This window comes from Copadichromis virginalis, linkage group LG20 (genome assembly GCF_057382275.1).
Source record: "Copadichromis virginalis isolate Kocher_CV1m ecotype Utaka linkage group LG20, C_Virginalis_male_GT1.1, whole genome shotgun sequence".
In the NCBI taxonomy this organism is placed as follows: Eukaryota; Metazoa; Chordata; class Actinopteri; order Cichliformes; family Cichlidae; genus Copadichromis; species Copadichromis virginalis.
This window is the reverse complement of record NC_140637.1, coordinates 14,251,652-14,264,986: the sequence shown is the minus strand read 5'-3', so window position 1 is coordinate 14,264,986 and position 13,335 is coordinate 14,251,652. Positions and strand designations below refer to the sequence as shown.

Sequence of the window (13,335 nt, the reverse complement as noted above, 5' to 3'; positions counted from 1 at the left end):
CATTTTATTTTAACCATTTTATTTATTAGTGATAGAATTGCCACCCCAATATTTTTGGTGGCCCCCATTTATTTCCCTTAAATAACTAGAATCAACATTTAAAATTGTGCTTTGTATTTCCTTCAGTTAACTTTGTCTAATATTACAATTATTTTGATGATCTGAAACATGTAAGTGTGACAAGTATGCTGAAGAATAAGTGTTCATCAGGGTTACGCTGACCCTTTTTCTGTGCCTTTGTTGGAACAGGTGGGACACGGGCCGGGTCTGCAGGGTGAGGATCTGCTAGGAGTCTTTTCCACCAGCACCAGCCCCACAAACGACAATCCCTCACATGAGTCAGCTCTGTGCATTTTCTCTCTACACGAGCTGGACAGATACATCAACTCAACCCGTGACCTCTGCTACACCAAAGATGGGCGGGGGGAGGGAACAGGAGAGGCCTACATAGAATATGAGGTCAAGTCCAGCTGTGCCAACCTGCCCGTGGTAAGAATACAGGAGTAAATGTTTTGGGGATTAAGCGCTGACCTGCTTTTGATGTCGATCTTTCCCGTGAAAACAAATATTTTTTTTGAGCCTTTGCATGCTCATGTGAACCTTTCAGATTGCTGAGAGAGAACATCCTTAATGCTTTGTGCTAGTTATAGCAGGAAAGCCTCACAGTAGATACATTAAAACTCTCTATCATAAGGACTTATTCCCTGATGTCGACCCATACCTCAGCTATATCGACTAATTTGATGTAAGTGTTCAGCGGAAGCCAAAACAGATACAACCATGTAACGAAGAATGACAGGACTGGTAAGATTAAGTGTAGTAACAAGAAGAAGTAGTGACTACATATAATGGATGGATGAAAGTGAAGTAATGAGGTCCTTGTTAAAAAAAACCCTAAGGTCTCTAAAGCCCCAGGAGTAGCTCTGCCCAGCTGCAGCCATTCAGAGACCCTCTCCACTGCCCTGCAAACTGCTCAGGTCCTGCCAGCCCACAGAAGCATTTAATGGGATCGTTAGGGATCAATAAACCAAACTACCCCTGAATCATATGTGAAACTGCTTAATGAGCTCTGACAAGGAAGGACGAGTCTTCTTTTGAAAGCCACGGGCAGAAGAAAATAGAAAGGGAGAGAGGGGAAGAAACAGAGACGTGAAGAGAAAGCCTGTGGAATATAGTGCAAAAGAGGAGGAAATGAAAGTAAGGAAATAGATGAATGGGGAAGATAAAGTTGTATTAAATCATGAAGTTCCCCTCCTAGCAATGATGAAACGTTATCATTATTTTCTTAATAAACAAACTGAGCAAACTAAAAAAAGATCTCTCATTCTACCCACTCCTCCTCCTCCTCCTCCTCCTCCAGGGCCAATTATCTAGAAGCAGAGCTTGGAGACTTAGTGGAAAAGCGGAATTTGGAGTGGTTGCTTTGCAAAGCCAAAGGAAAGGAGAGACCATGTCTCTGAATGAGTCTGCTTTAATCTATGGTGCAATCCTCTTACGATGTATTAAGAGGATTCAGAGGCTCTGAGGCAACAGTGGGAATATAAACTTATTTGCTCTAAAGCTTTAGATGTTTGGCATGACTTAAAACAACAAGGGAAAAATAATAGCTGTATTTGAAATGTGATATAAAAATTTAAATGTAGCTTGAAATTGTAGCAATAAAAGTCTCTGTTGTGTTTATTTGAAGATGAACCAGCAAGACAAACTCTCTATCCCGTCACATGTTTTAGAATACCCTGAAGGCATATCCCTGCGGCTCCGACCACACCCCAAGTCCAATGGCAAACAGGGAACCGCTGAAAGCTAAACCTGCATGGCACACCTCATCTGCCCGTCTCACCGCCGTGGCAGTCAGTGTCAGGGATGGACATAGCATCGCATTCCTGGGAGACTCCAAAGGGACCCTTCATAAGGTAGCTCAGACTTTTAGTTTTTGTTTCTGTGTGACCTTGGAGAGCCTCCCCTGGTGCGCAGAGTGGGAGGCAGGGAGAAACCCCTGACTCATGGAAATATTTCTACCAGTTTCTTATTAACCCGGTGGTCTAATTTTTCATTCATCGCGCTCACATAAGTGTCAGGGATTAACTGGATCTGTGTCCACGCAGGCCTGCCTTTGTGCTCTAACTTGTCTATGATTCACATCTCAGCAAAACACACCTTACACCACATAAAACACCCTGAAACACACAAATCCAATTTCAAAGATATTTAATCCAAGTCCACGCCAGTTCCCATATACTTCTACATCACTGTGTGACTCCGGCCTGGAAGATTCCTATCATTCCAGCATTCACAGTGTTCCAACAAACACAGGCTAGCATACCTTTGTGATCCCACGCTTAACGGGTTTGCTTTTTCTTCTGCACACTGCAACATGTTGGAGACAGGGTCTTATTTTGGGGGGGTTTTTGTTGGAAAGTTTCGTCCAGAGTAGATTTCTAACATCACTTAGACTTTTTATCAAAGTCTAAGTGATGTTTTCAGCTCTTCTGTACAAAACAAAACAAGAAAAGAGAACGCTTCTACCTTCTGAACAACATCTGCATAGATGTGATAGTTACATGAAGGGATCAAGATAAGAGGATTGTAGACACAACCTGTTTTGCTCTGTTTGTGTGTGTGTGTTCTTGTGTCAACTAGAGAGAGTGAGACACAGAGCCAGACTTAGTACTTTTAGGTAGCAGATCAAAGCTGCACTCAACGTAGTCATCTGAAAAAAGCTATTGTAACAGGATTAGCGTATCACAGCAGGACAAATTCCACAGCATCCAGATATGGGACTCCATTTGAGCGCGTGTTTGTGTTTCAGAGGAAAGAGGTTGACAACTGGTGACCCACTTTAAATGTAATACTGCAGTAATATGTTGATGGTCTGTAATTGGTGTAACTGACTTGATTTTTGTGGTTGTAGTCAGCAGGCTTTACCTGCGTTGCTTTGTTGGAATTAAAAGACCATTTCTGCATTTGCCTAACTGCGCATATTTGTTTTCACACCAAGGTTTCAATAAAACAATCGATACTGCTCTTACATTGGTACATTAACTGTGGAGCTAGAGCTGGAGGTTGTTTGGCTTACGCGAGCATTATGGATGGAAGCATAAAATGGAAAACATAACAACGACCATCTTACTGCTTCCTTGTTTAACTGGTACAAAAACCACACTGAACATGTAGGAACTCGAGTGCAGGAAGTACAGTACTTTTCATCCACGCAGGTTGTAAATATATTTATTCTGTTTATAAAATTTGCAACTTTGCAAATCTAATCTACGCCGTGCTATCGTGTTCTTTTTAGAGAGAAGAGGCTTTGTTGCGGCAATTCTTCCAAATAAGCCATATTTGTTCAGTTTTTTAATTATGCTGTTAAGAACTTCAACATTTACCTGTATAGTCTGAGATGAAGCTCTCTGGCTCCTTGCAGTTTGCCTGAGCAATGAACAATCTGACCTTGTCTGTAAAGGACCTTATGACCCTTCCCACATTGATGGGAGCAACAATTGCTTCTCTAAGATCATCGTCAATGTCTTTTCTCCTTAGCAGTGTGTTACCCACACACATAAATTCTTCAGACAGGCAAACTGCTGAAACCTCTGCTTTTATAGAGATGCTCACACTTGCTAATGATTCATTAATGTGCATTTGATTAGGAGCACCTGCCTGCTACTTACCCTCTTATTTCCTACAGAAGGAGTAAAGGTGTGCTTAGGTTGTCAAACAACACTTTTTAAAAATAATAATACGTGTTGTTGTCCAAACAGATTGTCTAAGGAGCGTGTAAAAAAGGTCAATGGACTTGTATCAATTTCTTGAATAGATTTCACCTCTCACCTAAGGCTTCTTTGGGGTTGTTCATTTAATTTTAAGACTAGATTATTTGTTATTAAGTTATAGGTGTGTGAAGAGTGGGTACATTTTTTTTCATGACTGTAGATTCAGAATTCTTTAAATTCTGCTGACAGTTGGTGCTTAATTTGGCTTATAGTCTCTCCTTTCAGACAATTTATAAGGATTGTGTTGCTGAATGAGTAAATAACAGTCTCAGGGTATGAAAACTTGTCGCAGAATTAGGAAAGGACTCACTGTACAAACTATCTTATGAAGACGATGGGCTAGTGGATGTATAATTCTGAATGAATAATGACATTTTTAAGAAACAGTGTCTGTGATTTCTTTGCTGGCTTGGTTTTTAGAGCCACAAGTGAACATATTTTTGAGGGCTGACTACAGCTGTCTACTGCAATAGACAGACACAGACACCTATTAATTGGTGCTAAAAGACTAGAATTTCACTAAAGTGGAGCCAAAGCATCTTGGAAAGGTTGCATCACACAGAGGGCCGTGATATTTGTCAGATAATTCCATTAATAACGATCCACCACAAACACGGTCAAAAGGTCCAGTTCAGTGAACGAAATAGCTGAGATAAGTGAGTCCCATCAGACAGGTGTTGGCTACACAGCCCTAATTTTAAGTATTAACAAATGGGTGAGTGATTACGAAAAAACATCTCCCTTATTGGTGTCAGAAGGGGGAAAATTAGGTATAGACACTTTAAAGATGGATGTTGGATATTTTGACATGGAGCTCTTTGGAGATTGACTTGCTTTCAGAGACAGCCTTCAGTGCGCATTAGATGCTGCTCTGGGAAATTAAGTATTGGCTTTGTTTTTCAGGCCTGATGATTGCCACTTAATACCTTAAAGAAGCATTAGCGTGGTGGAGATACAAGTCACCTGGACGTCTTGATGGTTAACTTCCTTGTTTTGAATGAGCAAGTGGAAGAGCAGTGGTGTTCCTGAATTGGTTTATGTCAGAAGTTTCAAAATAAAAGTCAAAACGGGATGGTGTTGGTCGCTATCCTGGAAGTGGGTTTTTTTAATCCCAGCAATAGTAAAATGACAAATAATGGAGGAACATTGATTTACTGTTAAGGAGCAGTAGGCTAGAGTCAGGTTGTTGCTCATAGCTAGCTGTTTCCAGGAGATGGCCTGCCATTTTCAGCTTAAAAAAAGTTTCTATGATGGACACATCTCTTTAATGTTCCAAAGTCACAGAGCATTACAAAGCAGCTTCCCATGCCATTATGTGTTGAGTGCATCCTCTTAATGGGATAACTGATTCTCCATTCTGTCCACAGTGATCTCATTAACATGAAGTAACATGAGAGTTTGAATGCCTGGGAATTGCTTAAGCCAGAGGTGTCTTCCTGTACTTCATATTAGATTTGACTGTGTGATAATCACATTCATGCCCACTTCTACTGCGCTCCTTTGCAAGTCTGATTTGATTTGTGTTTGAGTTGTACGCTGAAGAAGGTATTCGTTTGTCTTTTATTTTTTTGCCTGTCTCAGTTTAGTCCTGCAGTGAGGGGAATAGATCACGCTCATCCTTTCTGTCCTGGAAATTCAAATTGAGTTGGACTGATATTTGCTACGTCATGTATACCACGAATTCTATGTCTTGTGCTTTTCTGCTATAAACGTCCAGGTTTATCTTGGCCGAGATGGCACTGTGGAGGTATACGAGAACACAACGATCCACCCCAACTCTCCCATTAACAGTGACCTTTTGTTGGATCAGAATGGAGGACATATCTACATCATGACCAAAACCACGGTAAGTTTACAATGAATTATAAACACTTTAGGATAGTTTTAGGTTTCCCATATTTTAAGTCCAAATATTCAACAGCTGCAGGGTTTGTTTTTTTGTTTTTTTTTTGACTGAGTATCCCCATTCAACCACTCAACCAGATGTCTCCATACACAAGACTGAACATGGATTGTAATCCATCGTCAACACTATTTATTGTTTGTCAGAGTTTTTCAGGCTTTGCGTCTTCCTCAAGCTGTTTCTCTCTCACTAATAAAAGAGGATAACAGAATATAAGCCAAAGAGTAAAAGAAAACACTGAGGCCAGCTGGCTGTTGAGGTCAAAAGTCACTAACCCCACTGTGAGTTGTACAACAGTCTGCAGGAGGTGTAAAGTCGCTTTTAACAATGGTATTGATCAGAGAAAGTGGCCTCCATTGTGTTGGCACACTCCCTACAGAGTGTGTGTGGGTAGCTATAGATGCTGATAAATGGACTTGGGGAAACTGCAAGTCTATACACAAAATTGATTGTGTCAGTCCGACACCACGGAGCACCTGAATGTAGCGCAGCAGAAGTTACATTTAGCATACACATGTGAGGCAGTTCCAGTTTCCTCATATACATTGCATTTGTCAAGAGACTGCTGGTATATTTGCATGCGAAAAGTGAAGTTCAGTTTATGGTAGTTAGAAAAAAAATTATGTGGTTAACCAATGCCAACAATAAAAGGGATAAAAGACAATATGTAAATAGGAGAGCTCCTACTTCCTAAAGTTTCTTTTTCATAGTAATGTGTGACAAAGATAGCATTAGCATTCCTAAATCCAAGCTTCTTTTTCTGCATTAAGTTAAAAAAGTACATAAATAAAAACACACAGTACAGCATCAGCCTTGCGTCAATAAATAGTATTACTTTTTGTTACCTATCTTTAGTGCTTGAATTTCTAGTTAGATTAAGTTTAGCTGTATTATTGTAGGGTCATTAACTTACAATATAAAGTGCTTTGAGGCAGCTGTTGTTGTGATTTGTTGCTATATAAATAAAACTGAAAGTGGATTGAACTCAATTAAATGTCCAGTAGATGTTTGTAGGCGAGCAGCCAGTGTAAATATTTGTTAGCTAGTCAGCCGAGCTAGCTACTGACTCATATTGGTCTGGCTTGAAGAAACAGGACACACAAAGGGCCATAACACTGTTATTATAGTTACTGAGACAAACATAGTTAAATGTGAAGCTAAGATTAGAGAGCTAGAGATTAAATATCTCGCTTCGTACGTGTCGGTAAGTATGGCAGATTTATTTTGTAATGAGCAACTTAGCCATCTTTAGTAGTCTGATGTGAATAAAAAGGAAATATAAACACAATAAAACTGTCATTACAAGCTGAAACAAATATTGAGTATAACATTCAAACTAGCTAGCTAAAGATTACATGTATAGCTAACTAAATATTTAAGAATTGTTTTTATGTCATTTTGCCATAATTTGTCTTTATTTCCATTTTCACTAAAGCAAAGCAATTATCACATTAAAAACCAAAGACAACCTCTTCAGTATTTGCCACAGTAATGCAATAAACCAATTATCAAGTCCAAGTTATTACATTGTGGTTGCCAGTTTGATGAGTTCCCAGGGACTCTGATGCAAGTTAAAATCTTTGTAAAGCCATATGCCTATAAAAAGCATTCACATTTTACCACAAGATTATTGACTTACTCATGATTATCCATGTTCACATATGAACAATTTTCGCTTTATTTGAAGCTGAAGATTTTATATATAAAAAAAGATTGGTTCACTTTAAAGACTTCATAGGATTCATAGGACATTAGTGCCATTGTTATCTACTTTAATCACCTCACTAGTTTAGCCTTACTTCTTCTTTCTTTCTTCATTTCAGGTAGAGAAACGTCCAGTGGCAGAATGTGGGGATCACTTAGACTGTCAGTCCTGTCTGTCTGCCAGAGACCCCTATTGTGGCTGGTGTGTCCTGGAGGGACGGTAAGAAATGTATTATTATTATTATCATATTAATTTTCCTTTAAGATATAGGGAGATGTAAATGCATCTTTACTGTGGCCATGATTCTCTTTTCTGATCTTATTCGATTTTCTTACATGTAACATTATTCAGCTGTGGTCAGCGGTGGGAGTGCCAGCGAGGATCTGAGCAGGGTCACTGGTTGTGGAGTTTCAACCAGACACAGCAGTGTCTCAGTATCCAACACCTCAGCCTCTACAATATCAGCCGTGGAGAGGAAACTGATGTAATACAGGGGGAAAGGGGCAGCAGATCGAAGCACAAGATTACTTTGTTGTTGTTTCCAGTTCTTGAATTAAACCCTCAGTGGGTAGAGTTAAAAAGTAACCATTTACTTTAATGAAATGCCCTCTTTGTCTCTTTTCCTCCTTTCTTTCTTCATACTGTCCTTTCCTATGTAGATTACAGTGTCAGTAGAAGGCCTACCCAGTCTAAAACAAGGCGAGGCCTATTCTTGCTTCTTCCAGTATACAGAAACACCGGCTTTGCTCACTACTGCTGGTGTGATATGTTCCACCCCTGATGCCAGCAGTCTGCCCCCCATTAGCCATGGAGATGGTGGGTGTTGCATCCACTCATGTAACTGTTGTAAATAGTGGCTGGAGTGTTTTTGGACTGATTCACAACTTGCATGTATTTGTTTCTAAGTGGCAATGTGAAAGCTACTTCCTTCTAAAGTGCAAACAATAGCTAGTGTCAGATGACAAAGATACATGACATATATTCAGGTTTTACTTACTATTCTCTTTGTAAAAGCAAAGTTGAGGCTGCCCTCAAATAGTGTCCTCCAGTCGCTCACTGAGAATTTCAAAGAATTTGTATGTAGTTACTCCGTGCACATTTTTGATTTATTGATCAGTCAACTTGAAGCTAACGTGTCCTGGCTTACTTGTTGCAGAGTTTGTAATGGTTACCTTATCGCTGCGCTTCATAAATGTCACGGTAGCAGAGACAGAATTCACCTTCTACAACTGCAGCTTGGTGCAGCAGCTGTCTGGACGCAGGCCGTGAGTACCTCTCTAACCAAGACACATGCGTACACACACTCGCATTATTAAATCTAATTTGGCGAAATGCATTAGATGCTAGTAAGGTGTTTTCAGCTTGTTACTGCAGTAAGAATGCCTGTTTGCACATTAGGTGTCTGAGTCTCAATTGTTAGCACTTTGGCTTAATTAACCCTGTTGTGGATACGGACATGGACAACTGGACACACTATGGCTAAGTAGCTATTCCTGGTATACTTCTTTGAAGTCCACCACCTGGGCCACTTGTTTAGTTGGTGCATTGTAACAGAAATTTTTCAGTGAAGTCTGCACGGTCACAGAAATAGCCCTAACCCGATATTTCCATAGGAATTGCTTGGAAAAATTCATAATAATTTTTATATGTTTCAGTTACAATGATTATTTTCTTTGTTTGTATAGTAAGTGTAATGTAGCGTTGGGTTGTGTGAAAGAGTCTGATTGTTGTCATAACAGCCCTTTCAGAGATTGCGATCATGTTTTTTTAACATTGCTGTGTTCTCTCCCAGATGCCAAGGGTGTATCAGCAGTCGTTGGGGGTGTAACTGGTGTATCCACCAGCATGTCTGCACACATAAACATGTCTGCACCGAAGGAGTGACTGTCTACAACCAAAATGTGAGTCTGCACGACACAGAGAGGGCTTTTAACTGTGCTGTGCATATAGATTCTATAAGGGGAAACGGATAGCCTAAGAGTGTTGTTTGTTTTATGAGCATTTATCATACTGCTTTTCGCACCACACATACCAATTTTTGCATGCATTTTCTGTTGTTTGTTGTAGTTCTGTTTATTTTTTTATTTACTGTCCCTGTTCTATTTTTTGGTTTACCATGAATGTTTTTATGTTACTCATAAGTTACTCCTTAATGTTTTTTTGCTTTCACCTTCTGTTTTATCCTAATTTGTCTTCCCCATGCTTCTTTTCCCTTCCCCTCCCCCTCCCCCCTTTGCTTATTCACTTGTGTTTCCTCATCGTCAAGTTCAAACCTCCAACCCCCACCACACCAACACCCAGCAGAAAACTGACCCCTCCACCTCCTACTGTCCCGACTGCTACAACAACAACTACTGCAACAACACAGCCACCACCCACAAAGACATCTGCTCCCACCACTACAGCTGTCCCCACCACTACAATCAAAGTAATGCCACCAACAACCCCCAATGCTGAATCCATCACACCTATTGGCCTCCCTACAACTTCTCCCTCTGTCAGGACCTCTACGGAGCACACTGAGGTCACCACCATTGGCTTCTTCGATGTGGGAAGAACAACAAAGGGTACTGATGAACCTACCAGAGGTTTTTCAAAGGATCAGCTCACTGATAGCTTAAATATCACACAAAGACACACAGTCACTCCATTACCCAGCAGCACTAGTCACCAAACAGACTCTCATTCTTTTGAACCATCTGGTGGATCTTCCTCTGAAATGAGCATGAGCGCTTCCAGCGAAGTAACCCTTTTATCAGACCCAAGAGATTCCAAAACTCAAGAGAATGACTCACCACTGTGGCTGAACAGGTCGACGAACCCAGAGAGTGAGGTGGTCTCAACAAGTTCATCTGTCATTCCGACATTTGTATTGACACAATCACCTGAAACAGATATTGACCTCAGCTTTGATTCTGGAGAGAACTCCCAATCTGATTCTACAATTGACTCTTATTTTCTGGTGAGTGCCAAAGCCAGAAAAAGAACTACTGTCACAAGTCACCAAGAGGAACCACTTAAATCCCCTAAATATACATTTAGGGGAATAGGCTTATTTGTCTCCTGTTGACAGGTAAAAAGAATCAGTGCCATGCACTGTGAAGCTACATGTATCTGGCAGTTTGCTTAGCTGAACAGACAGCTTAAGTTGCTCGTACTCACTGATTTCTGTCTATTAAAGCCTCAATATTAGCATTTTTACTACCAAAAGGAGATTTTGAAGAAAGAGCTGTCAGCCAACTGTAGCTAGCTTGGTTAGAAAGGTGTGTGTGTGTGTGTGTGTGTGTGTGTGTGTGTGTGTGTGTGTGTGTGTGTGTGTGTGTGTGTGTGTGTGTGTAAATAAATAAATACAAAAAACAAAAAACTCAAATTGCATCTACAAAAAATACCCTTTAATAAGGCTAGGTAAGCAAATAGTTCTTATATAGTGCTTTTCTACTCTATCTTGAGTACGCAACTTGTGCATTCACCCATTCGCACAAGCACTTTTTTCTAAGTTCTTCCTAACAGACTAGGATCGAACTACCAACCTTCCAGTTAGTAGGTGACCTGCTCTACCGCCTGAGCTACAGCCACCCCAAGTTTAGGTTTAAAGCTTTACTCTAGGTGGTTTGCAAAAGGTGCCAAACCAGCAATGACTGACATTACTGGAATTTTTTTGAGGTTCAGTGGATTGTCTATCATCATATCATAGCTGTTAACTTGTTGAGCACTAGCATGATATTACAGTGCTACAAGCTAAGCGTCCGTCCCTGTGCTTTACTCATACATCTTATGCTACATTGTGGGACATGTCTTTGTGTTGGTTATCGTCTTTTTGTTTCTCTTAGTTTTATATTTTGTTTGCATTTTTTCTAGGACAGCAACGTTTTTTATGGGATTTACTTTTCTTTGACAGCTTGTATTTCAAAGATGAACAGAAGAATTCTTATCCATAATATACATCATTATCTATAGTAAGGGCACCATCTTATTTTTTAAATGGACAGTTTAGTGGGGTTGTTCTTAGTTTGGTGGATGGAAGTAGAATGTGGCTTGTCCCAAACTACCTTTTACCCATTGCCTATATCAAATTTGTCCAAATCAGAGTAAAAATATGAACTTTAAAAAATAAACAAACAAACAAAAATGTCCAGAGCTGGAGAATTAATTAGGATTTTATTAACCCTGAAGATTTTAGTTCTTATAGATGTTCAGTGAAAGAAAAAAGAAATGAGCAGGTGCCTGCGTAACATTAAACGTTGAGGGCAGGATGCATGTGCAGGTCTATAAATGGCTGTATTGTCTGTATGTGTAAATGATTTTGCCGTGTCCTCAGGAATGCCCGTGTGTCGAGAAAGTTCAGGATTCTCCTCTTCTCCCTGTCAATGTTGAGCGGAAGATCACTCTGGTGGGACAATACCTAAACCTGTTTCAGGTTTGTCTCATCCTTAAATCTCAACATATATTCTCTGTTACATATTTTAAAATTGAGATTTGTTTCACTTTGTCAGTCAAAAACACTTTTAGAAACTCTTTTGTGTTGATACCAGGACACATAAGTTAATAATGTGTTTATTTTGGAATGTATTTGTGGGTCCACTCTGTACATTCAGGATGAAGATTTAAACTACGAGTGTGTACTGGACATTGAGAATAAGTCAGTGGTAGTGGATGCCTCAGTGCAGCCGGATACTGCAAAGCCATCAGTCTTCTTTATCACCTGCCAACCGCATCAGGTCAGATTACTGCAAGTCTGAAAGACTGATAACTACTCTGATTGTCTGTCTCAGTGTAACTGAGTAAACGTCCTGTGTGTGTTTGTACACCAGTTTCAATAAAAAGCTGCCTTTAAATGATGATTTATAAATACTTATTTATTAATGATAACCTGTTTAGCACAGCCAACATTACAACTAGTCCTATGTTACACCAATAAACGAGGGACATGTGCTGAACGAAGCCTGTTTTTGCATCAGTGAGCTTCATTAGCTCTCAACCAGATAACTGGACGTACGCTGTAACAGCTGTACACATGGTTTGCATCACACGACCTTGTACACATTATTCTTTTTGACTGCTCGTCTTGTTTCAGTATGTGTACTCGGTCTCGCTGGAGGAGTACCCAACCACAATCAATGTGAGGAGAAAAAACAACTTCCTCATTGACAGCGCTGAGGATCTGTATGGTGGGTTTGCATAGCTGTGCATAGTTGCACTATAGACAACTGTTGTTTAGAGTACAATAGTTTTGTGTATAGTGCATTCATTTCATATTTACTACTATAGTGCTCTCTGTTTACTTTATACCCTCTCTTGCTTCAGTGACTCTGTTCAATTGTTCGGTGGGGCGGTCAGACTGCAGCCGGTGTCGCACAGCTGACCCCAAGTATGGCTGCGTTTGGTGTGGTGGGGCCAGCAGTTCTCACTGTGTGTACCAAGACTCCTGCACTGATGAGATCAAGCACACCTGCCCAGCACCAGTCATCCACTTTGTAAGATATTTCTACCTTCTTTCCAACACTTTACTCACTTTCATTAAGTAGGGCTGAAAGGAAAACCAAAAAGTTTTTCGTCACACATGGGGCATTGTTAACTCTCATTTAACATAAAACTAACATAACTGACAATATAAATTCATTGTTTTCTACTTATCTGAAGCTGGATTGTGATGGCAGCAGGCTAACCAGGCTTCCAGCCACACTTTCCAGTTCTTCCTGGGGGATCTTAGAATGAACTGTTCTATGGACACAGTTCTAGAGTTGGATGTCTCGAGACCACTTTTACGTGGTCTTGGTCTTGTCTTGGTCTCGACGGACTTTGGTCTTGGTCTTGTCTTTGTCTCGCTGTCTTGGTCTTGCTTTCTCAGATCGACATAGTGTTCGGAGATTTGGAGTCAACCATCGGCGGAGCGCGGGGGGGTGGCTTACTGGGCTTAAGCCTGGGTCATTTTTTCAGAAGCCCGGAGTCTTTTGGAG

The 13,335-nt window shown here is 40.4% G+C and overlaps 1 protein-coding gene across 1 annotated transcript in view; it reads left to right on the top strand.

Annotated features, from left to right (window-relative positions):
* Nucleotides 1-13,335, top strand: part of plxnb1a (plexin b1a) — a 90,713-nt gene that overhangs the window by 40,895 nt on the left and 36,483 nt on the right. Inside the window, exons 4-16 of the mRNA XM_085445023.1 lie at nucleotides 250-489; nucleotides 1,731-1,913; nucleotides 5,488-5,616; nucleotides 7,497-7,597; nucleotides 7,730-7,862; nucleotides 8,038-8,194; nucleotides 8,535-8,643; nucleotides 9,171-9,279; nucleotides 9,645-10,340; nucleotides 11,697-11,795; nucleotides 11,974-12,096; nucleotides 12,453-12,546; nucleotides 12,683-12,852. Coding sequence (XP_085301149.1) covers nucleotides 250-489; nucleotides 1,731-1,913; nucleotides 5,488-5,616; nucleotides 7,497-7,597; nucleotides 7,730-7,862; nucleotides 8,038-8,194; nucleotides 8,535-8,643; nucleotides 9,171-9,279; nucleotides 9,645-10,340; nucleotides 11,697-11,795; nucleotides 11,974-12,096; nucleotides 12,453-12,546; nucleotides 12,683-12,852 — 2,343 coding nt within the window. The remainder of the gene's footprint in view (nucleotides 1-249; nucleotides 490-1,730; nucleotides 1,914-5,487; nucleotides 5,617-7,496; nucleotides 7,598-7,729; nucleotides 7,863-8,037; nucleotides 8,195-8,534; nucleotides 8,644-9,170; nucleotides 9,280-9,644; nucleotides 10,341-11,696; nucleotides 11,796-11,973; nucleotides 12,097-12,452; nucleotides 12,547-12,682; nucleotides 12,853-13,335) is intronic.